The 25,125-nt window shown below is 30.6% G+C and overlaps 1 protein-coding gene across 5 annotated transcripts; it reads right to left on the bottom strand.

The window, feature by feature from the left end:
- Positions 1–6,618: 6,618 nt before the first annotated feature.
- Positions 6,619–22,592, bottom strand: LOC105145932 (uncharacterized). Of its 5 annotated transcripts, none has more exons than XR_015546153.1 (5): positions 9,528–14,246; positions 9,114–9,272; positions 8,927–9,046; positions 7,704–8,858; positions 6,619–7,578 (listed from the first exon to the last, which is right to left on the bottom strand). XR_015546153.1 is itself a non-coding variant. In XM_011055834.2 (5 exons), the coding sequence occupies exons 3-5, from the start codon at positions 9,252–9,254 to the stop codon at positions 7,498–7,500; spliced, it is 342 nt and encodes a 113-aa protein (XP_011054136.1). In that variant the 5' UTR covers positions 9,255–9,272; positions 19,206–19,370; positions 22,487–22,592; the 3' UTR covers positions 6,619–7,497. The 5 variants fall into 5 exon arrangements, 4 of the variants coding, with proteins under 4 accessions (XP_011054136.1, XP_011054135.1, XP_011054137.1 ...); XM_011055834.2 differs by lacking the exons at positions 7,704–8,858; positions 9,528–14,246 and adding exons at positions 19,206–19,370; positions 22,487–22,592; XM_011055833.2 differs by lacking the exons at positions 7,704–8,858; positions 9,528–14,246 and adding exons at positions 19,206–19,370; positions 22,337–22,587.
- Positions 22,593–25,125: the final 2,533 nt, after the last annotated feature.

Raw genomic sequence — 25,125 nt, forward strand, 5'->3', positions numbered from 1 at the left:
CCAAGCTCTCGCAATTTTTGCCAAGTTATCAAAGATGTGTGTGGTCGAGCGTTGTCGTGATGGAAGACGACATCTCTCCTATTGATTAATTCTGGCCGCTTCCTCTTAATTGCTTGTTGTAATCTCTCCAGTTGTTCACAGTAGAGTTCAGAATTAATTGTTTGATTTCGGGCGATAATAGCATAGTGAACGATTCCCTTCCAATCCCACCACACACAACATTACCTTCTTCGTCAATCCAGGTTTTGCGATTGCTTGTGCCTTTTTTCCTTCTTTTATCCACGATCTTTTGAGAGTTCGATTGTCGTAATCCGTAATCCGTTTTTCATCATCAGTTATCATTCTCTTCAGAAATGGCTCAATTTCATTCCGTTTCAGTAGCGTATCGCAAATGTTAATTCGGTCCATCATGTTCTTAACACTCGTGAGGAACTCATCGAACTTCTTTTTGTATCCATCTTTGTGTAAATGATTTAAAACTGTTTTGTGGTCAATGATTTAAAACTTTTATGATCGATGCTTAGTTCCCTGGCAATCTCTACAGTGCTCACATGCTTATCACGCTCGATTTTTTCCATGATTTCATCGGACTTTTCAGTGATTGGTCACAGGAGCGAAGTTCATCTTTCACATCGACATTTCTAGTACGAAAACGAATGAACCATTTCTGTGCTGCTGATTTTGATAGAGTATCTTCATCGTAAATAGAACAAATTTTTTCACAAGCAGTTTCCTGTGCAGCGTTCTTGCCTTTATCGTAGTAATACTGTAAAATGTAGCGAATTTTTTCCTTATTTATTTTCATTTTCAAAATAAAATAACTTTTGATCCACTTCATCGATTTCAATCTTTTTCGGCTCAAAACAAAGGTTGAAATGTCACTTTTTAAACGCACGTCTAGTGTTGTCGATGCGATTAGTAGTTACCGACTGCTGAGCATTTAATGCCATCTAGTGGGAAAAACGCTACGAACTTTTTCCCAATATATACTTCGTTTAACGAGAGGATGATTTCGGATGAAAACTCGTCCATTTTGCGCAGATCTTCATAGCGTTGTACATTGTTACATTGCCTGTTATGCGTAAACTCATTCTCTCGTTGAACAGAATATAGGATTCACACTACGACATTCGTTTTATGACGTCCGATTGTATGGCTCGTTCTACAATCAATATGTCGGAGTCGGATGTCGTACGCATGCGCACTGGATTGTCGTTGTCGGAATAGAATGGTCAATTCCTATCTTTTCCGACTACGATCAAATGAAACATAACCTTCGGACCATTTGTGTATAGATAAACAGATATTTTTATACGGATATATGGATATATTTATATTATATATTTATATTATGATATCACTGAATGTAGATAAAATAATTATTGACTTTGTTCACGAAAATCATTGCTATGATAAATGCGATGTGGATTTTAAAAATATTAGTAAAAAAAGATCTGTGGCAAAAAATATCCACAAATTTTGAGAAACTATTATGATATAAATATGTCAAGTAATTTTTTATTTGTTAAATTATTATTATTTAATATAAAAATATTTTGTAATTTAATTCTTTTGTGTCAACTTAAGAAATGCCTATAAGAGCTGATATTGAGTGAATTTGTGTATATAAATTTATTCAAGTTTAATAACTTGAATAATATACGTTTCGATCATCGTTTTGATGCTTTTCAATATTAAAAAACTAATTAAATCAATGCATAATAGTCGTCAAGCAAATGGAGTCGCAGTATTCTACAATCATATAATTTGCGTCTAAATTAATAATAAATTTAAATATGTATTCAACGTTTCAATATCTATTCTTTACATTTGTTCTTCTGTCTTCGCTCAACGACTCAATTGTACAATAGAATAGCAAGTCATTCGTATTCATGTGCAATATACAACATACGATACACAGCTAGCGACAGCCGACATCGACATACGATTAATTGTAAAACGGGCCTGATAAACATCGTAGACCTGTTCTGCAATAAGTAAATGGTAAGCCGTAAGATCCAATATCCTGATTGGCTCATCGGCTTATGTCACGTCTTAAGGTCACTGCTATGGAATTTTATGTGCGGTAGTCCTAAGGACTGCCGCAGACAAAATTTCTATAACAGTAAGGAGCTTCGTACAATAAAAGGAATAGAGAACAGAAAACAGAGAATAAGAATTTCAACCTATCAGAAACTGAATATTCCACAATACATGATTTCTGATGGATTGAAATTCTTATTCTGTTCCCTGTTCCTTTTATTGTACGGAACCCCTAACATGACATTGCGATTGGTCAATTCTTTCTTCTGAGGTCTCGAATCGATTTCTAACATTATAGACACAAGGCTTAAAACACATCGGGAGTAAACTGATTTTTCGATATAATAAAGATGCCGTCACATGAGGCATAACCTACGTAAGCGTAAAGCGGGAAGCACAGACTCTTGCATAATACATAAAGCCGGTTTTACATTAGTTGCAAGCCGATTGCAAGTTTGTTGCGACAGCCAATATGAAGCGTTGATTTCAAAATGCAAGCTTCAGATTGGCTGTCGCAACAAACTTGCGATCGGCTTGCAACTAATGTAGAACCAGCTTAATACGTAATGCATAAGAAAATATACCTCTCAGAATCAAAGTCCTTTGTTTCCTTGTTTTCCATGAAATAAAGAACTCTGATTGGTTGGATTTCTTATGTGTTATGCTTTCCGCTTTAATCTACGCATTCTAGTAATCTTATTAGATACGTTAGGTGCGTTCAGCAATGTAAATCTGAGATGCGAGTTAGCAGATGACGAGCTGGATCACGTGATCTTCGAGCAATCCGAGTGCCAAGAATTAATTCCGAACGCTACAGAGCTATAAACTATCCTTTAAGATTAGATTATAAAATGGAATTGTTTATTTTTATGAATAAATAAAAAATACCCTATTAATTAAAAATTTCTTTCGCTTTACTAGAAAGTGATAATAGTCTTATATACTAAAAATAGATGACACATGAATATAGCAGATTCATAAGGTATGTTTTCTTAAAAGAAAATATTATTATACATAGTACAAAATAAAATTCTGCAATTTATAAGGTCACTTAATTTATCGTTCATATATTATAAAGAGGAGAAGAATTAAAAACTTACTTTTCTCATTAAATATTGTGCATAATGTACTCCACAGGGGTATGCAACTTTCTACTCTTACCCGAGAAAAAGTGAGTCTTTAATGTCTCCTCCGTAAACTAATCCGGCAGATGGCGATATGCAACGGCCGATGTGGGAATAAATGACTCGATTGATGAGTCAAATTCTCAAGACAAGCCCATGCTTATCGTGTGATGTGATATGAGGTGTAATGATCGACATCTTTCTTGTAACTAATAATGATGAATTTTATTACTCGAGCTCGAATGAATATGACCGTACAGGATGAGCACCATAATCTATCTGACTTCTTATTTTTCTCTGACGCTGCTTGTAGGCAACACGCAAAATCCCTAGGCTTTCTATACTCTCTGCGCTAGTGAGGTATTGAGAACGTAGTTCCCTACACCGGGCCTAGAGAGCCTATAATCAGAGTGGCGCCATACGAGAGATGACGTTATATTTTAGCGAAATTCTGCGAGAGAGAAAGAGATATGCGGTCTCAGTCTATCCAACAGACTGTCAGTTTTAGGGTTAGGTGCAACAGCATTGAACGACATAGATACGTAAAGATACATTGATAAAAATAAAATTATCGAAATTATTTTAGAAATATGGTTGGATGTACAATACCGTTTTGTAACAATTCATTAAAAAAAGGATATGTTATGAAAATAATTCCGAAAGACACAGAACGCCATGAATTGGTTAAAGAGTATAAATGGCAAATATAAAAATTGGACACCGTCAAAAAATTCATCTGTATGTGAGGTAAAGTAATTTATTCTTTATATATAATAATGTATTTAAAATATTAAAATAAAAATGTAACATAAAATATACACAGATTAATTATAATATCTGAAGACACGGTAGTGTCTTGGCACTAAGTATATGTATAGTCATCACATTAGTTACGAATTTAATTCTTTCTCTTTTTGGCATAATCTTTTCAATTATATATCATTGCATTGTGAGTCTAAATCAAATAATATGATAATTACGATATTTATAATAATACGAGGTCTGTTCAAAAAGTATCGCGAATTTTGAATTTCCGCGGGTTACGTATATTCGATTTTCGATTTTTTTGTGGCGTTATGTTGGTACTCATGTCTCTCACTTATGCCGACAAGTTCGGCCATTTTGAATGTTCAGTTAATTTTTGACAGCTGCTTTGCTTGCACATGTTTTGGCTCGTCTTCGATTTTTGCCTATTCCAAAAAATGGAATCTGTATCAAATTTTGTGTGAAAAACAAAATTAAGTGCGCGGACGCATTCCGAATGTTGACTGTGGCATATGGTGAAGCTACCTTGGACCGAAGCAACGTTTATCGGTGGTACAAAATGTTCTCAGAGGGCCGAGAAGATGTGAACGATGAAGAGCGTGCCGGACGCCCGAGCACATCAACAACAGACGAAAACATTGATGAAGTGAAGAAAATAGTATTGGCCAATCGTCGTTAGAGAAGTTGCTGAGGACCTAAACATATCGATTGGCTCATGCCATTCGATTTTTACCAATGATTTGGGCATGAGACGGGTCGCCGCGAAATTGGCTTTTGCACCATGATAACGCCCCTGCTCACACATCGTTGCTTGTGCGCGAATTTTTGACCAAAAACAACACATTAATGATGCCGCAGCCACCGTATTCCCCAGATCTGGCCCCCTGTGACTTTTTCTTGTTCCCGAAACTGAAGAGGCCCATGAAAGGACGACGCTACGCTACGATTGAGAAGATAAAGACGGCATCGAAGGAGGAGCTGAACAAGATCACAAAAAATGATTTTTTGAAGTGCTTCGAGGATTGGAAAAAACGTTGGCACAAGTGTATAATATCTGATGGGGATTACTTTGAAGGGGACAAAATAGATATTCATGAATAAATAAATAATTTTTGAAAAAACACAAAATTCGCGATAGTTTTTGAACAGACCTCGTATAATAATATATAATATTTTGTGAAATGGTATATACATATATATTTTTCTGAATTTTTGATATCTTTTATATTATTACAAATGCATTTTGCTCCTAAAATGTAGGAACAGAGAATGGATAATAAATTAGCGCATTTAATAGCGCAAATAATGTGCAATAAATAATGTTTTGTATAAAGTAATGTGCAATATTACAAAATATACAATACAAAATATGCAATAGTACAAAATAAATGAAATTTTATAACAAATAATATATGTAAAAGTTTTATTATTTTATATACAATATTTATTTATTATCATTTTTTAATTTGTCACAATTTTTGAGCATTTTTTTAGCATGAATTCAAAATTTAGAAAATAATGCATTTAAAAAACTGGAGGGAATGGCTAAAACATGACGGACCAATCATAAGTGATACCCGTATGGCGTCACTCTGATTGTAGGCTCTCTAGCCGAGCTTAGAGACCCTTTAATCAGAGACTGGTCATATGAGTGCCACTTTCGATTGGTCTAGAATTTTCGTTAACTCTCGCTCATATTTGAAACTCACTAACTTTATCATTATCATAAACGTTATATTTCAGCAATATTATTAAAAATAAACATTTCAGAGGAACTAAATATTAGTTGCGAGATACAGATTACTAAAGCCATCTATTGGAAAAATAATGGATTTCTTTTTACTACACCTAATATTATTTTTCTTCTTTTTATGTACAACATTTTAAAACAATATATACTACAAAATTCTTTATATTTTTTACTTATTGTATTAAAATATGACACACGCACAAGCACGCACGCACGCACACGCGCGCACGTACACATGCAGCTTAAAATTTTTTATTATTAATTTTAACATACTATTATTATGAAGAGTTTCTGCTTGAATTAAAAGAGAATTATTTTAATTAAAATTCATAAATTTAACAAAGGGTAAAAAATAATTATATATAATACTTGTATATTGAAGTTAAAAATACTACTTTTACATAATTTATTTAAAAAAAGTATGTACAGCCATAGACTTACTATCATAACGCTTACAATTATTATTATTATTTTTTATCTATTGTTCTTAATTTAAATATTACAAACCATTTAATTATTTTTATAAATAATTGGTGACATTCCATAATGTGATCTCCAGGAATCAGACTAAATTTATTAATTAAATAACTTTTCCAATCAATATTTTTAGTATTAAAATATTTAGAATAGTGTCGGAACATCTTTTCTAATATTACAAAGATTTTGAACGTTTTCATGTTTACAAAAACTAACAAATTCTTATTGTAACATTTTAAGTAAATAAACTTTGTGAAGGAACATTGTAGCGGAGTATTTGAGTTCACAGAATTTATACAGTTCTTACATGTTTTGCACATTTTTCATGATCGACTTCACAATATAATCCGCTATGTTATACAACGAATTCAAATCAATGGTTGTTAATTTTTGTGTCGAGTTATTTTTAAAAGCTGGAATTGTATCATTACTTGCTAAATCATCGGAATCCATCATAAGTTTATTGTTTCTTTTTCCTGATAAATATTTAATAAATCCTGGAAGATATTCCTGATCATTTTCATAATTATTATTATTTATATGCTTCATGTACATCGCAACAGAAATCAATTTTAAATCATGCATAAATTGTAATATATCTGGTACGTTTTTATGTCGAATTTGCGAAAAAAGATTTTCCATACAATCTTGATTGAATTGAGACATTAAAGCGAATTAAAAATTTTTGTGAGTAATTAGATACTGCGTTAAATCTACGATTGATTTAGTAGTAATAATTATACCTCTTTGCACAGGTTTGAAGTTTCCTGCAATACCTATTTCTAATTTCATAAAAATATCAATAATTTTTAAAAAATTAATATTTTCGTTGTACATGTTTTCATTTTTTGTACCAAGAGCTAATTTGCAATATCTGGATGTTAAAAGAAAAAACATTGTAACATATAATTGTAATATACCAGGCGGTAGTGATATATTCAGATTTATTGTTCTCATCTGCTAAGAGCTGCAAAGAGCTACTCACGTCATTAGAGAAAATGTGTTTGACTTTATTAACCTTCATTTTGTTGAAATTATTGCATCTAACATCATCTGCTTTTAATTTAAGTGTTACAAAAAGTTACGAAGTTAAGAATTATTTTGAATATTTATCAGTTCGCCAATATGTTTTAATTCAATTTTATCGCAAAGTAAATTATATTTTATAATAACATCATTAAAGACAATGATTATTCCATTACTAACTAACGCTTGTTTCAGATTTTTCAAAATATGTGATGAGTCGACAATTATATATAACAATCGATTATCGTCAAATGGATGTGTAATAGAGTTGCTTATTTCATTAAATCTACCCGCACTTATTCCTAATAATCTTCATAATCTCATATTCCCAGGACCCATGTCTGAGGTGATAAAATTAACATGAAATCCTATTTTTTCTGCTTTGACAATTATCTGAAAGATAATATCTTTTAAAGTTTTACAATTAAAACTATTACCAGTGAAATGGTATCCTATCACATGTTTCCATTTATTGTGTGTGCCAACAAGCATAAACACGAGAGCTTTTGTTGCTCTACCTGTTTCTTAGGGAAATGTGATGTTTCCTATTAATAACTCTGTTGAGGAGTTGTAAGATCTTTTGGGTGTAATTGTCATTTCATCAAATATCAAGTCACATTCCAAATCAACTTCATTTTCAAAGTGAGATTTCTAATGTGATAAAAATTTGAAATTTTTAATGAAATTCCAGATTCAAATTTTAAATCTTCCAATTTTCGTCATAGCGTCCGTAAGTTTGGTAACGGTATCCTTGTTGAATAAGTGCATCATACCGACCACAAACGACGATTACGACCACAAACAAATTTTATTTGTAGAGCACGTTGTATAGTTTTATGAAACCAATTTTGACACTGCTTCTTTGTCATTAAAAGTCTCGATTTAATCTTCTTAAAAATTGTTCTTAAAGCTAATTTTAACTTATCGTTTTTAATCTCAGTTTGTAACGTTTGTATTATTTTTCTTTAAGCTTTCATTTTCCTTCTCATATAAGGTGTAGTAAAAAGAAATCCATTATTTTTCCAATAGATGGCTTTAGTAATCTGTATCTCGCGTTGTATAAGTGCGATTGGGTTACGCTAGATGGCGTTAGAAAGATAAGATTTCGTACTAAAAAAACTTCTCAGACAATTTTATGATTGCTTGACTCAGTATTGTTTGAGTGCGCATCAAAGATGGACATCAGCAAAGAGAAAATACGCCATATTTTACAGTTTTTCTTCGATAAAGGCGAAAACGCAAATCAGGCGGCTGAAAATGTGAATAGTGTTTATGGTCCTGATACTGTAACAGCCAATCACGCGCAATTTTGGTTTCGATTCCGTTCCGGTAATTTTGATGTCAAAGATGCATCACGCTCTGGAAGGCCAATTGTCGAAAATGTAAAATGTTTTTTGCCAATAGGGACGAGGGTTTCTATGAGAGAGGCATAATGGAATTACCTTCAAAATGGCAACAAGTTATCGAACAAAACGGTGCATATTTGACCTAAATCGGATCATTCTAACTATACTAAATAAAGCCTTCAATTTCATGCAAAAATAATGGATATCTTGTTACTACATCTTATTTTTACAATGTGTAAATATTGTTTTTTAATAACTTCTCTTTCTTTACATTCGTCACTTTTCTTTAAATTTGTACAAGTCACATGAAGATTTAAAAATAATTATCTGAAAAATAAATTATCATACAATGTCATAATTTTTTGTGTGTCATAGCATTATTACTTGATGCTTACCTCATGTCTCACATCTTGGCTGTTGTTAATCAATTGATTACTAGAAATATTATTATCTGACACATTATTAGCGTCATTAACTTCAGCAAACAACAAAGACTCGGAAGTATTCATAACTGTCTGAAAAAAAATGTTTAATGTCATATAAATATATTATGATTTTTCATTGTAGCATTTTTAAATTTACTTCACATTCTGCATGTAGACTTTCATTGTTAATTGATAGATTATTATCCACCACGTTTTTCTTTTTAAAAAATAAACCAAATATAGTAGGAATTGCATCGTTTTTTAATTTTTTTTTCCCATCTAATCTTTGTTGCCACATATGAGGAGTAAAATGTATCTGAATAATCAAAGAGAACACTATTTAGTTTAATCATAATTGCTCATAAAAAAAAATACATATATATAAAAGAATTAATATTAAAATTATTATAGTTATCTTTAGTTTTTTGAAATGTGTGAATTATAATACACAAATATATATACATATATACATACTATTCTAAAAATAAGTATGACTCGACATAGAATGTGTTAAATTAATAATACGTTCATAATTTTTCTAATTTTGTCATTGTTATAATTGGTACTTAACTTCACAAAAATATGAGTTATTCGTCAGCATCCAATTTTTACGGTCAACATTTTTCATCCATATTTCACGGCGTTCACGAAATACGCGTTTCTCGGAAATACTTTCATTGTGTAGTCCTTTGATGAGGAATTATTGCAAAATTCTGCGCAACATCCAACCATTTTTGCATAATATCACGTTAATCACGTTTAGCGTGAACATATGTATACATGTACGCATGCGCGGATGAGAGAGAATAAGTGAACAGCTTATGTTTTTGTCTCACTCGTAGGAATTTGACAAAATCTTATGGCCAGTCTCTGATTAAAGGATCTCTAGCCGGGCCGGTCTGGCATGTCCAGCGTCTTTTTTCTTCATGTTTCTCTCAAATGTTTGTTTGAAGTCCTTCAAATGCTTCGAGTGACAAGCTTTGTGCTTAAGTGATCCTTGCATCATTTTATTATTTTTGGAAAATGTTGCCGACTTCAACTGTGCTTGGATCGCTTGGATATAGACTGGTCAAGTGAAACCTTGTTGTGAAAACCAAGGCCATTAAAAGACGAAAAAGAAGAAGCTTCGAGTGACAATTGTGAACTTGCAGTTAATTAATGTTATTTGTGCTGCATTTTCTTGATAAACAAAATAGACAATGCCACGTAAGTGTATTGCGCCTGGCGACAGAATATAAATCCAATTCTGAAAAGGTGCCTTGTTTCTATGTGTCAAGTGATGAAAAAATAGTTAAATTATGGTAAATGGCTTTGAAAAGAAGCATTCTGGATCAAAAGAGTACTCTGGATAAAAAGAAGGAACAAGTGGTGTGTGCGAATCACTTTTTATCAGAAGAAATTCTTTGAAATTTTTTCTATCAGAAAAAAGATCTGCTTTATAATGGAAAGATAATTGGTACTATAAGTAACATTTGTACATCTTTGTTTCTAATATTAAATTATATGTTATTGCTCTTAAAATATATTGTTTGATTTTAGAATGCTTTGTACAAAGTTGCGGAAAGAAGCTGTATCAATTTCCATGGACAAAGACGACAGTAGTTAAACCTTAAGAACCGATAATAATCGAAGCAATCAATTCAACAGATATAAATTTTGAAAATAAAGAATGTGACATTCATGCCGAATACATCAGAACAAACAGTACAAAGAACGACGCTAATTATGTCAATGAAAATGTGATGCTTACTTTTGATATTTTGACAGCGGATGAGGCTGTGTTAAACAAGACATTTCATGTGCCAATCAATTGGGAATATCGGATTGTATTCTGTGATAATGCAAAAGCTATTATGTTTTACATGTACAAATGTCTGTCTTTAAAAAATTTCTCAAAAAGGTTTACGCTAGAGTTAGTAAAGGAGTTTTTCTTCTCAATGATATGAAGCTGATAGTAAATGTAATGCGAAGGCCAGTGGTTGAATTTAATTTACTCGATATACGATATGTGAGCGCATCACTCAAAGATTTGAATGAAATACTCTTTCAAATAGATAACTTAAATATTAGGTGTAGTAAAAAGAAATCCATTATTTTTCCAATAGATGGATTTCTTTTTACTACATTATAATAATATTTGCAAAGGTGCCATAAATGTCAATGACAATGATTTGATAACGTCCAATTATGCTTTGGCCTACACAGATTCCATTGGAACATGGCGACATAATAAATATTCGCTGTTAGTGGCTGATTCTGAAATCTGTCCATTAGTCTGAATGTTAAAAGATTGATTCAGCGAAAGAAAAGGCGTCTCAAGGTACATAGTAAAAAGAATTCGATTGGCAATGTCTTCGCCACACAAAAAGAAAATAAGTTATTTGCGAAGATAACTTATAATAACTTGTGTTCTTCTTCATGTATTTATATGTATATATGTATTTTTCAGATTTGTCAAATAAACTCAGACTTGTCCTGAACTCGAAATATAAATGTCATTGTCCTCTTTATTACAGTGATGGGAAAAAGTTCCAGAACGGTGAAGTATTTTAGCGAATTGCATTTTTTTGGGAAAATGTTAAATACAGAAGTTTTAGGATTTTTCCCTGGCTATCTAATGGTGATACTGAATTCGATCTTGACTACAACTTTGAAGGTCATTTCAAAGTCAAGTTCACTTTTTTAAACGGGAACCACTATTTTTTATTACGGATTTGGAAAGAGCGGGAAATTTTACGTCAGAACATGACCTTGACCATAATCTTGAAATCAACGTCAAGGTCATTTCAAGATGAAAGTTCCAAAAGTCCTGATACGGCAAGAATATCTCGGCGAAATTGCGGGAAAATGTTCAATACGAAAGTTTCATGATTTTTTCCCTGGTTATGTACGTTGTTTGTTTAGCACACAATTTTAACATCTCTTAGCCATTTTTCAATCTAAAATAAAAAGTATTTTTCATTTTTACCACGTGGAGGTAGATGTTATATGTACAATTTATTTTTTGCTCAGTTTATATTTTTGTGTCAATTGTTGACGCTTACGTTCTACACGGAAAGAAGTTGCCATATTGTAGATACAGACCGTGTCCGGCGCATGGCGAGAGATGTGCCGCTCCTTCCCTCGAAATTAAACCACTACCAAGACCAAGACCACTACCAAGACCAAGATCACTACCAAGACCAATATCACTACCAAGACCAAGACCACTACCAAGACCAAAACCACTACCAAGACCAAGACCACTACCAAGACCAAGACCAAGACTGGGTAAGTGGGTGTGTGTGTCTGTCTGTCTGTCTGTCTATGTATACATACATACATACATACATATGCGGTATTCGCAGCGCAGTAGCATTCGTTTTCTTATTTTATACTTTTTAAAAAGGAGCAAGTCGAAATCAATTTCGCAGTACACATAGTACGGAATTTTAATGTAAAACCTAATAATAAGATATCTGTGTATGTGGAATCCATATTAAGTACGTAACTGTCGCGTTATTTATGCAAATAAAACTTCGTTCTGGTATTTTTGTGCTGATACCTTCGTAAAATTAATTTCGTCCAATTATTCATAGTCGCATTGTTCCAATTGCTTGTATTGAATATGCGTCTGACTGATACGGAGCGAATTCATATTCTCATAATGCGAGGGTGTGGTGATAAAATGAGATCCTATGAAGAAGTTGCCAATCTGTTTAATAACAAATTTCCTACGCGTGATCCTATTTCGAAATCTACTGTCCATCGAACTGTCTTACGATTCGAGAGAACTGGTTTAGTTACCGATGAACAAAGATCCGGTAGACCAAAGACATACTAATGATGATGTGTCTATGCAGGTTCTACAAAATATTATTGAAAACCCGCACAATCCTCTTTCGAGGGTAGCTCAGGAATATGATATCGACCGAAAATCAGTTGCAAAAATTTTGAAGACACACGGTTACCACCCGTATAAAATAAGACTCGTCCAAGAACTCTCTGAAGATGACTATGACAGAAGAGTGGAGTTTTGCGATGAAATGATGAGGAGGTATGATGAAAACAATCAATTTTTCAATTGGATTTGTTTTTCTGACGAGGCTACTTTTGAAATGAGCGGATCTGTCAATCGTCAGAATATGCGATATTGGACTGATGTTAATCCTCATTGGATGAGAGATTCGCATACACAACACCCAAAAAAACTAAATGTTTGGGCAGGAATTTTAGGACAGAATATTATTGGGCCATATTTTATCGAGGGGAACATAAATGCGGAGAATTACGTGCATTTATTACGAACGGAAGTCGTGCCACGTATCCAAGAAATTACTGGACTCGCTTTTGAACATGTTTGGTTTCAGCAAGATGGGGCCCCAGCTCACTTTGCCGTAGCTACTCGAGATTATCTTAATGAAATATTTCATTTTAATAAATGAATAGGTAGAAGAGGTTCGATTGAATGGCCACCTAGATCACCGAACCTAGCACCATTAGACTACTTTTATTGGGGATATTTGAAGAGTAAAGTGTTTGAGACTAAACCCGCTGATATTAATAAATTAAGAGCAAGAATAATAAATGTGTCTAATTCAATCACACCAGAAATGTTACAAAATGTTCAGGAAAGTATTTATATACGTATGGCACACTGTCAAGCATTGCACGGGCATCAGTTTGAACACTTAATACATTAAATACAACACACACACACACACACACACATACACACGCACGCACACGCGTTTACGTAAAAAGTAAAAAGTAACAAAAAATTAAAAAAAAAACATAAAAAATGAAAATACAAAAAAAATAAAAAGGTTCTGGATAGACATCTACCTCCACGTGGTAGAAATGAAAAATACTTTTTATTTTAGGTTGAAAAATGGCTAAGAGATGTTAAAATTGTGTGCTAAACAAACAACGTACATAACCAGGAAAAAAATCATGAAACTTTCGTATTGAACATTTTCCCGCAATTTCGCCGAGATATTCTTGCCGTATCAGGATTTTTGGAACTTTCATCTTGAAATGATCTTGACGTTGATTTCAAGATTATAGTCAAGGTCATGTTCTGACGTAAAATTTCCCGCTCTTTCCAAATCCGTAATAAAAAATAGTGGTTCCCGTTTAAAAAAGTGAACTTGACTTTGAAATGACCTTTAAAGTTGTAGTCAAGGTCGAATTCAGTATCACCATTAGATAGCCAGGGAAAAATCCTAAAACTTCTGTATTTAACATTTTCCCAAAAAAATGCAATTCGCTGAAATACTTCACCGTTCCGGAACTTTTTCCCATCACTGTATATATATATACATATATATATATATATATATATACATAGAGTCAAAAAAAATATATATTTTAATTTAATATATATATATAAATATATATATATATATATATCAATCAAAAAAGACTTTAAAGCGTTTGTATCATTGCATTGATCGCGTTGATCGTATCCGCCATACCCCCATCCGACACCTACAGGCCCGGTTGACCGCAAGCGCCACGGAGACAATGCGTAGTCATTGGAACTAAGGGAGTTGCATACCCCTGTGTATTCCATCAATTTCTGTTTGATAGCATTATCATAAATATATAGGTTATGAATTTAATTTAGGCGCGAAAATCTGCATTAGCTTTGCGAACTCGGTCTTTGAATCCAGAGTGGATCGAGCAGTTCGATTGGCTCCAGAAATGTTAATATCGAACGCAGATAAGATGATATAATATGTAGCAGAAAAATGCGAATTGCCGAACAATTTTCGAGGTAAAAGAGCAAACGAACGCCTCCGATTTGCAATGCCGAACGTCATCTGTTACATTTACTAGAATATGCCATTCTGAAAGCTGATATTTACATTGGGCGTATCTCGCGGAAGATAAGAGAAATGCGACCAATTGCTGATTAGAATTTCTGTAGTACATTCTAACAGAAATGCTAAATGAATTTATGATTGGTTTTCGTAACCGCATCTCGAAAAGTACGCTTCATGGGGAACCAACACCTTTCCATTGCGTACATATGAGCGAATGATCGAATGAATTATTAAAATCGGAAAGTCTTGTAAGAATCACTCTTAACTTTGCGGTACACGATGCTTTTCTGCTGGATTGCTAGCTAGAATCTTATACCTTAGATCTTACATCTTAGAATCTTGCACCGTATTGGCTACCCAGCAAACGAGAATGGATTAAAATGGATTAACATTTTTTTAATGCGTATTTTAAATCCATGAAAATGGATTGAATCCGAGCTAACACTAATTTAATATTCGAAAAAAAAATTTATATTTAAGGGTTACAAATTTTATTTCTAAGACATTTATAATAATTATATCTGAAATTAACTATTTTAAATTGATATTAAAAAACGCATTTTGTGGGATTCAAACCTGGGACCTCTGAATTATGAGTCTTCTACGTTACACTTCTTTAATTGGTAAATATATTATTCATTCTCTACTTCAATTACAACCAGCTAAACCAGTACACAAAATTATATAAATATAATAAAAATATCATAATTTAATAGATATAATAAAATATACATAATTTACATTACTATGAGACAACATTGTGTAAGTGTCGAATAATCTAATCCCGCTTGGCTGATGTCGCGCGTCGTGACATAGTCTAATATTCGGGCTGTGTTCGATTAGGTTTGCGAGTATTCATATCAATCATTCATTTTACTTCTAATCAAAGAAAAACAAAAGAACATAGCTCAATTATTACAACTTTTTTGAACTTAGTTGGATTAAAACGAAAAATTTTCTACTTATAATTTTGAATAATTTAAGTAGCATTTATGGTCCATTTTTAAATAAAAATTTTTTTTATTCAATTAGATTGAAAAATGCATTTCATATTCAGAATATTGAATTGAGTAGTCTTCACGTTGCACAGAAATTGCTGATATTATTTTTGAATTTAAAAACTGAATTAAAAAAACTGTACTTTCTATTCACAATTCTGAATTGAGTAGTACTCACGATGCACAAAAAATATTAATATTATTTTTAGATTGAAAGATATAGAGATATGGTCTATGCAATTTCTATAATTGAATAAAAATGCATTCAGAATTGAAAAGGCATAGATATTTGTTTTATGCAATTCCTATAAATGAATAAAAATGTATTTAGGATTCATTTTAACATTCATGAATCCGTATTTCTGAAAATTTGAATCCATTTTAGTCCATTTTAATTCATTCTCATTTGCTGGGTACGATACTGGCACTAACAGCATCGCAGCCAAGATTCTAATCCAGCAATTCAGCAGAAAAACAAGCACAATGTGCAGCAGGTTTTAAGCTTATTTGACGCGTTTTTGCATGAAACGAAAGAATCTGACAAAAAAAAAGCGTCGTCTGCTTTGTGATCTGAAATATTAAGCGTTAAAGTTGATGACTATTGAGGTTAGGAAATCTATCACAGAGGTAAAATGAGGTCTATAATTGAATAAATCCCTAGTTAAAAAAATCGATAGAAACAGATAGACTACGAAAGAGAATATCGTCGATTCTAATGTATGCGATCTTGCATATGACTTTTCAATACAAAAAATTGGTCATTTCTATAATATTGTATATGTTTTTCCATTTCTGAAGATTTTTTATAGTTTTATATAGAGTTTGATATAAACTTTATTCGACGTTCTATCGTATAAATGCATAAATGTTTTACATGCTCCATATGAATATATACGGAATTTCACATAGATCACTTATAATTTTCTAATCGCCTTATCATATATGATCCGCCGTATATATTGGGTCATCTAAAAAGTATCCGCGGTACTTTGTCACTAGATATATGACCATCAACACATATCTAGTGACAAAAAACCGCGGATACTTTTTAGATGACCCAATATATATTTCTATCATGTTTTTCATATTAATATCCAAAAACTTCTTACGAACTTAGTAAACGAGAATGGATTAAAATGGATTGAAATTTTTTTCTATCCGAATGCGTATTTTAAATAGCGAATACTTTTTTTGGATTTTATTGGATTAAATTGAATTCAATTAGATTCAATGGATGCAATTGGATTGAAACCTGCATTTCTTATTTAAAATTTTGAATTGAATAGTATTCATAATGTTTGTTGTGTACACAGAAAAAGCTAATATTATTTTTATATTGAAAGACATAGAGATATGCTCTATGCAATTCCTATAAATGAGTAAAAAACGCATTCAGGATTGAAAAGCATTCATTTTAACATTCGTGAATCAATATTTCTAAAAATCTGAATCCATTTCAATTCATTTCAATCCATTCTCGTTTATTGGGAACATATACGGAAAAGCATATATATGATAATAAAGCTATTTTCCCCAAAAATCAGTCTTCGAATATAGAAGACATATATAGAAGACTCGGCTCGTGCCTATATGACTGTACCCGGAAAACTCGAGAAAATTCTCTAAAAATGAATAGACTTCAATTCAACTTGGTTTTCAATTCTTGGCTTTTCCGAATTCGATCCACCGATACGATTCTATCATGTTTTTCGTGTTATCCAAAAATTTCATACGAACATATATGGAAGAGCGCATACTTATGTGGCAAAGTTATTTTTGTCAGTAGCCGGTGTATCCAAACGTACGTGGACACTCGGCACGTGCCTATATGGCTGTATCTAGGAAATCCGATAAGATTATTTCATTAAAAATTAATAGACCTGACTTCAATAGTTTTTAATCTGTTTTTCCGATCTGATCCGCCATATATGATTTTATCACGTTTTTTATATTGACAAAAGTTTCATACGAACGTATATGGAAGAGCGTATATGTGGCAAAGGAATTTTTGCCAATAGTCGATATATCTAAATGTATATGCAACATCCGGCACGTGTCTATGTGACTATATCTGGAAAAATCCAATAAGATTATTTCTCTAAAAATTAATATATCAGGTTTCAATAGTTTTCAACCATTTTTTTAGATTCGCCCAATGATACACCTGCAGCACAAAATATCATTGGACAGATTGAATCTGAAAAAACAGGTGAAACCTAATATATATATATATATATATATATATATATATATATATATATATATGTGTGTGTGTATGTGTGTGTGTGTATATACATATATATATATGTATATATGTATATATATATATGTGTATATATATATATATATATATATATATATATATATATATACAGGGTGTTTGATATGGTTAAATAATGATAAATTCTTCGCAAAGGAGTAGAATGAATTGAATTGAGAAGAAAAATCCTCTTCCATTTTACAATTTTTACAATAGAATTTTCGTTAATAAGTTATTAATTGCTAAACATTGCTGAAACCATTGGTCTTCAATAATTTTTTACTCAAATACTATCAACTTTATAGAAAAACTGCAAGAGACAAAAATTGTTTATTTTTTTGTTATAGAATTCTACAAATTTTTTTTACAATTTTTTAGTACAGCATTTTCTGATTTTTAACAACTTGAGAAAATACGATACTAAAAAATTTTAAAAAAATTCTAAAGTAAGTTTTTGGACCTCTATGAAAGAAAATAAACAATTTTTGTCTCTTGCAGTTTTTCTGTAAATTGATAGTATTTGATTAAAAAATTATTGAAAACCAATTTCCATCAATTTTAAGCAATTAATATTTAACTATTGCGAAAATTTCAAGATGGTAGAGGACTTTTCTTCTCAGTTTCGTCCATTCTGTCCCTATGCGAAAGATTTTTCATTATTTTTCAGACACTCTGTATATATATATATATATATATAGGATATCTTAAATCATCTTTTATCTTGGAAACAGAGCATTTTAGAAAAAAATGTTTTAAACAAAAGTTATGAGGTTCTAAATGATCTATTTAGTGATCTGATTAGTCTGATCTTGGCGTCACCAAGGTCAGAGTAATGTCACTTTGAATTTTTTAATGGAACTCCCTATTTTTCATTGCATATTCTTGTAGCACACCTCGAGAGCTTTCTAAAACAATACAATAAAAGAATTTTTCCATAAAGTACTTTTCGAGCTATAAGGCATGAAAGTTACAGTACCGCCGGCATTAGCACACACGCATGCGCATACGCACGCACATGTACACTTTATTACGAGAATACTTTATCGTATACAAATATAACAGTCTACACAATATAGTGTCTCCGAAAAAAAATTGATTTAATTTTTTAGTAAAACTTAATTTTATTAATCCTTTGTCATACTTTTCTCTTCCAAATTAAAAAAAAAATGAAGTTTTATACGTACCACGGTTCTCACCCGTAATATGTTTGGCCCGATTTCCTTATGAGTCTCACAATATTATAAGGATTAATTATATTTTATGGGAAGCAGATCCAGCTAATCAAACCTAACCTGCAATTTCAACTTGCTGAAGAGCCACATTCCTAGTTGGAAATCGACGTATGCGCACTAAAAATTGGAGACCACATAAAAAAATTTAGTGTCTATACTGTATGTACTTATACTGTGCCTAGGACATATAGTATATATAGATATAGATATACATACATATAGATATATATACAGGGTGTCCCGTATCTTTTCATTAATATTTCAGAAAGTAAAAATTTGTAACTGAAAGTTCCTTCACAAGTTTGGTTCACATCATATTTACCGAGTTATTAAGGATTAAAGTTGATCAATCAGAGAGCACGCAACTGGAGTATGCAAGAGCGTAGCATGACATGGGACTTCTCACGCTTGCTATGCACATTCTCCCGATAAAAAATTTATTCTAATTTGTTATATTAATTAATAAATAAATCAATAAATTAATAAAAGGGTGGATAAATAAATAAATAAATAAATAAGTTAATAAATAAATAAACAAATAAAATATTATAAAATGAAATCTAATATAAAATAAAATATCTATCTAAAATAGAATGAATATCTAAGATAAACTTTGTTTGTTAGATATTTTATATTTGATTTGATATTATTTTGTTTTATTTACTTCATTCATTAATTTTATCTTAGATAGATGTTTATTTTCTATTTTAGATAGATATTTTATTTTGTGTTAGATAGATATTTTATTTTCTATTAGATTTTAGGGAAGACCGAAGTCAGTTGAATATAGGGGTAAGTAGAATAATCGAGGTTACATTAAAAACAAAACACGCGAGACACGCGTAAATGTGTTTGAGTACGCAGCAGCGACTGTTACTAAGTCTGCTGTAACATCTTGTTGCGAACACATCTATGATAGAAATTATGCCACAATTTTAAAAAATCGTACACCTAAGTAAATATTTTTATTCTTAAAGTTTTTGTTTTACAATCGTATATGATTGTCTGAAATATTTTATTTTTACTTAGATAATAAGTGTAGTTCTTACTTAATAAAATCCAACAGCTTTTTTTTGTTTATGTGTCTCATCGTATATTGTTAATATTTTTAAAAAATGAATGGATGGGAATAGTAGATTAATCATAGCATAGAATCGTATGACTCATTTAATGACGACTTTTATAGTACTTACTCAAAATTTCATTTCTTTAAAGAGATTTTCCTCAGTGGTAAATGTTATAAGTTTAGTTCCCTCATGTCCAATCTCGAAAACTAGGCTTATTCGACGTGTTTTTGCATAAAATGAACAAATTTTGCAAAAAGAAGTATTGTTTTGTCCTGCGAAGCGAATGTTTGTGTTTAAAATATATTTTTAAAAGTTTTGTTAATATACGTATGTAGCCAAAGATGTAGCTTAAAATACATTAATTTTTAAATTTTAATAATCTTAGTCGAATTACCCCGGTACCGGGGGTAGCGGAATACATTAGAAAAATGCATTTTTTCATATTAGTTATTAGTTTCCTCTTATTATTAAAATATTATTAAGTAGTCAAGTGTATGTATGTAATAAGTGATGTAAAATTCATTTTTTCGATAAATTAATTTCATCTGTAAAAATTCGAAACTGAAAAATGAGTCTATTAGCCCCGATCTCCCATACTTTATTTCTTTTATTTACTTCACTTATTTATTTTATTTTATTTTATTGATTAATTTATTTTATTTCATTTTAAATAAGTACTTATTTTATATTGAACAGATATTTTATTTTATATTACATTTCATTTCATTTTATTTTATTTGTTTATTTATTTATTTATTTACTTATTTATTTATTTGTTTATTTATCCATCTTTTTATTGATTTGCTTATTAATTAATATGAAAAATTAGAATAAATTTTCAATAGGATAATACATAGCAAGTGCGAGAAATCCCGTGGCATGCTACGCTCCTGTATACTCCAGCTGCGTGCAGTTTGATTGATAAACTTTAATTGTTAATAACTTGGTAAATAATGATCCGAGCCAAAACTTGTGAAGGAAATTTCAATTCAAAATTTCATCCTCTTTCACTCTCTGAAATTTAATAAAAAGATACGAGATGTATATGTATATATATGTGACGTAATACATATTTAATATAAACTTATATTTTATATAAAAATTATTAAATGTGGCGTATTCTTTCTGTGAGATTATATCGCGTGTCGAATTATTTGCAGTATATTATTTAATTATTTGATTTAATATGTATTCTTATTACTAAAGTAAATGTATAGTAACATTAATATTACGTACATCGAATGATAATTATATCGTGACTATAAAATGTTAAAACGAATAATATGTTTCAATTTCCATGCAAACGTTCGCTACCGAAATCTAAGTTATATCTTGAAGAATTCATTACTCGTGTAACTTTAATGTAAAAAACGTTATGATTTCTTTTTAAAAGTATAAGAGACCAACGTTGTTGGTCAACCTAAACTGTTAAAAAATAAATACATTATTTATTCGAATGCTCTTCTACGGTCTATAATACCAAATCATTTTTTAATAACAACAATCATTTATTGTTATAATAGAATTAAAATTAAATTGCTGCAAAATATAATTCTGTCTCATTATTGCGATCAATAACAAACTTTCTACAGATTACAAAATTCGTGACATTAGTTATATACAGTTTTTAAATTTATTTCATACAATTATACACTATTAATTTAGTTCTTTTTTTCTTATACATTTATCTTATAATATTTAATTACTTTTTTAATTACAGGAAATATTAATTTTATTTATAAAAGATTTTTGTTTCTGATGTAAAATGCTAATAAGTAAAGCTTCAACAAGAAATATATATATATATATATGTGTATGTATGTATGTATGTTTTATATATATATATATATATGTAATATATATATTATAAACTGATAATATATATGTTATAAAAAAATTTCTTTAATTAGATAAATAAATTTTTAATTCCATTAATTAAGTAAAAGAAATTCTATATTTGATCAAAGCTGATCTTATTGCCTAAATATTTCGGTGTGAATTTATATACATACGTACATAGCAATTCTGTAAATTGCGCAATAAAGTCTTTTTCAATCTTGAACGCAATCATGAAATTACAGTAGTTATAATATGTATTATAATTGTGTGTTCCCTTGAAAAACGACATTCACTCACTAGGTTTTGATCAAACGGTTGTTCACTTACTTATAATCATTGGCGACAAGTATTGCTGAAGTCGGCACGCTTGACTTATGCGAAACTGCAAAATTATGTTTCTACGTATTCAACAGAGTAATCTAATCGCAAAACATGTTGTGATATGTCGATTTTCCGTAGAAAAAAATTGTTATATTATACTTATGCAATATCGTATCTAACGTAGTCGTCACAACTGCCATACATCAACGTCTCACTGAGAAGAACTTATGCACTTTTATCTGTTTATCTTAAACTTAAATCATCAACAGAAAAATGCTTTACTATTATGTCGTATACCCACTAATACATGTTGATAATATTAGTGAACTACAATCTCGAAACATCTATGACAATTATCAAACATATATTAAATCATCGTCGAACGTCTATCGAATTATTGTCAAAAACATCTTTCGAATCAATGTCAAACATCTGTCGAACCGTTATCGAACGTCTATCGCACCACTTTTATTATAACTCTAATTATGCACACTGGGTTCCCAGAAACCTCAATCTCAATTTGCTAAATCGAGATCATTTCGTATTTCTGAACTTTTCTTTTTCTTTGAACAGACAGTCGTCAAACGATTCAATCGTACACTGAAGACTGAAATGTGGAAACAGTTCACACACACAAATTATTAATCACGTATTCGTCTATTTGTCATGTAATTTGCAGCATTTTCGATATTATTTAAAACTTGAACTATTTATTCATATTCTATAATAAAATTTTTATCACAAAATTTTGTGAAAAAATCATTAAATTTATTGATAATAACTTTTGGTGTAAAAATTTATTTAAATTTTAAGTCTTCACTCATATTGTTTACATACACAATTCAAAGTATACGTGCTCCATGCAATGTTCCAGTTCGAAAACACAGTTGACGGCTTCATGTACGGATATATATCAAGTGACAATATATACAACACGTACAACAAGTTCTACAATCAGGAAAAGTTTAATTTCTTGAATAGTTTATATTAGAAAAGAACAATTGCGGGCAATCAAATAAACAAAATGACACAGAATTATTGCTGGATTCGTATTTTATAATTTGTAACACCATAATTTGTCTGTATATGCATTGAGAGTGACTCGATTAAGGTCCAGGCGTTTGTAATAAATTGCACAATTGATATTAGTTATATCAGTTATTTAACTTTAAACTGTAATGTTAAAAAATATACCAACGATTACATCGGTCTGACAGACCACTGTCATATTTCTACTAATTTTGTAAGTCTTTATAATGAAGAATGTACACTATTACATATATATATATATATATATATATATATATATATATATATATAAAACACACACACACACACAAACACACACACACACACACACACACACACGCACGCACACGCACGTTATTTCTTGTTGAAGCTTTACTTATTAGCATTTTACATCAGAAACAAAAATCTTTTATAAATAAAATTAATATTTCCTGTAATTAAAAAAGTAATTAAATATTATAAGATAAATGTATAAGAAAAAAAGAACTAAATTAATAGTGTATAATTGTATGAAATAAATTTAAAAACTGTATATAACTAATGTCACGAATTTTGTAATCTGTAGAAAGTTTGTTATTGATCGCAATAATGAGACAGAATTATATTTTGCAGCAATTTAATTTTAATTCTATTATAACAATAAATGATTGTTGTTATTAAAAAATGATTTGGTATTATAGACCGTAGAAGAGCATTCGAATAAATAATGTATTTATTTTTTAACAGTTTAGGTTGACCAACAACGTTGGTCTCTTATACTTTTAAAAAGAAATCATAACGTTTTTTACATTAAAGTTATACGAGTAATGAATTCTTCAAGATATAACTTAGATTTCGGTAGCGAATGTTTGCATGGAAATTGAAACATATTATTCGTTTTAACATTTTATAGTTACTCATACATTTAAAATTACATTTTTTTTTATTACGATTTGAAGATGCATTATATCTGTAATATATTTAATATGAAATTTATTAATATTAAAATATAGATGTAACAAATTCTTCGGATTAAGTGAAAGAAACTCAGATCACGTTGAGAGATGTCATGATATAACCGTTTTTGTATTCAATAATAAAAAATTACATTATAGCTTACGTATTTATAAAGCATTAATTTAAAGAATTTTTAATGTAATAATATTGTAAGTTTTCATTTTTTGTTTACTTACATTCAGTAAACGTGACAATATTCAATAACAAAGGAATATGTGTGTCACCTCTGGAATCGATTTAAGATCTCTTTGAAATATCGTTAAACACAAGGAAAACACGCTTTTTTTAATGCATACCTAATTTGATTGTTTGTACAAGGATTTATCGTTGAAAGGAAATTTATCGTGAAGGAAGTAACGGTGTTGTGAAACGAAGCCATTCTCTTATAACATTTTTATATGTCCCATGCCATGGAATTTCTTGACAAAATCCGAAAAGGACTGCGCTTCTTGCGTTGAGTGTTTATCACCATGGATTGCAATGGGAAGACGGGAATGCTCCCGTACAGCATGAAACGCCTGATTACAATGGCTGTAATTGATGAGGAAGAGAATGAGGCTCTTACATACGTTAAAGAACGAAAAACGCGAATGGTTGGCTAGTATACTCGATAGATGACT

This window comes from Acromyrmex echinatior, chromosome 9 (genome assembly GCF_024713525.1).
Source record: "Acromyrmex echinatior isolate Ae372 chromosome 9, ASM2471352v2, whole genome shotgun sequence".
NCBI lineage: Eukaryota > Metazoa > Arthropoda > Insecta > Hymenoptera > Formicidae > Acromyrmex > Acromyrmex echinatior.

Excerpts from the sequence above, each read along its gene's own strand:
- LOC105145932 (XM_011055832.2), bottom strand. The coding sequence starts at position 9,584 with ATGAAAAATGTTGACCGTAAAAATTGGATGCTGACGAATAACTCATAT. Across the intron at positions 9,273-9,527 it reads ATAACTCATATTTTTGTGAA|ATACATTTTACTCCTCATAT; the intron begins GTTAAGTACCAA and ends TTGATTATTCAG. Across the intron at positions 7,579-8,926 it reads GCCAAGATGTGAGACATGAG|ATAATTGTCAAAGCAGAAAA; the intron begins GTAAGCATCAAG and ends ATTATCTTTCAG.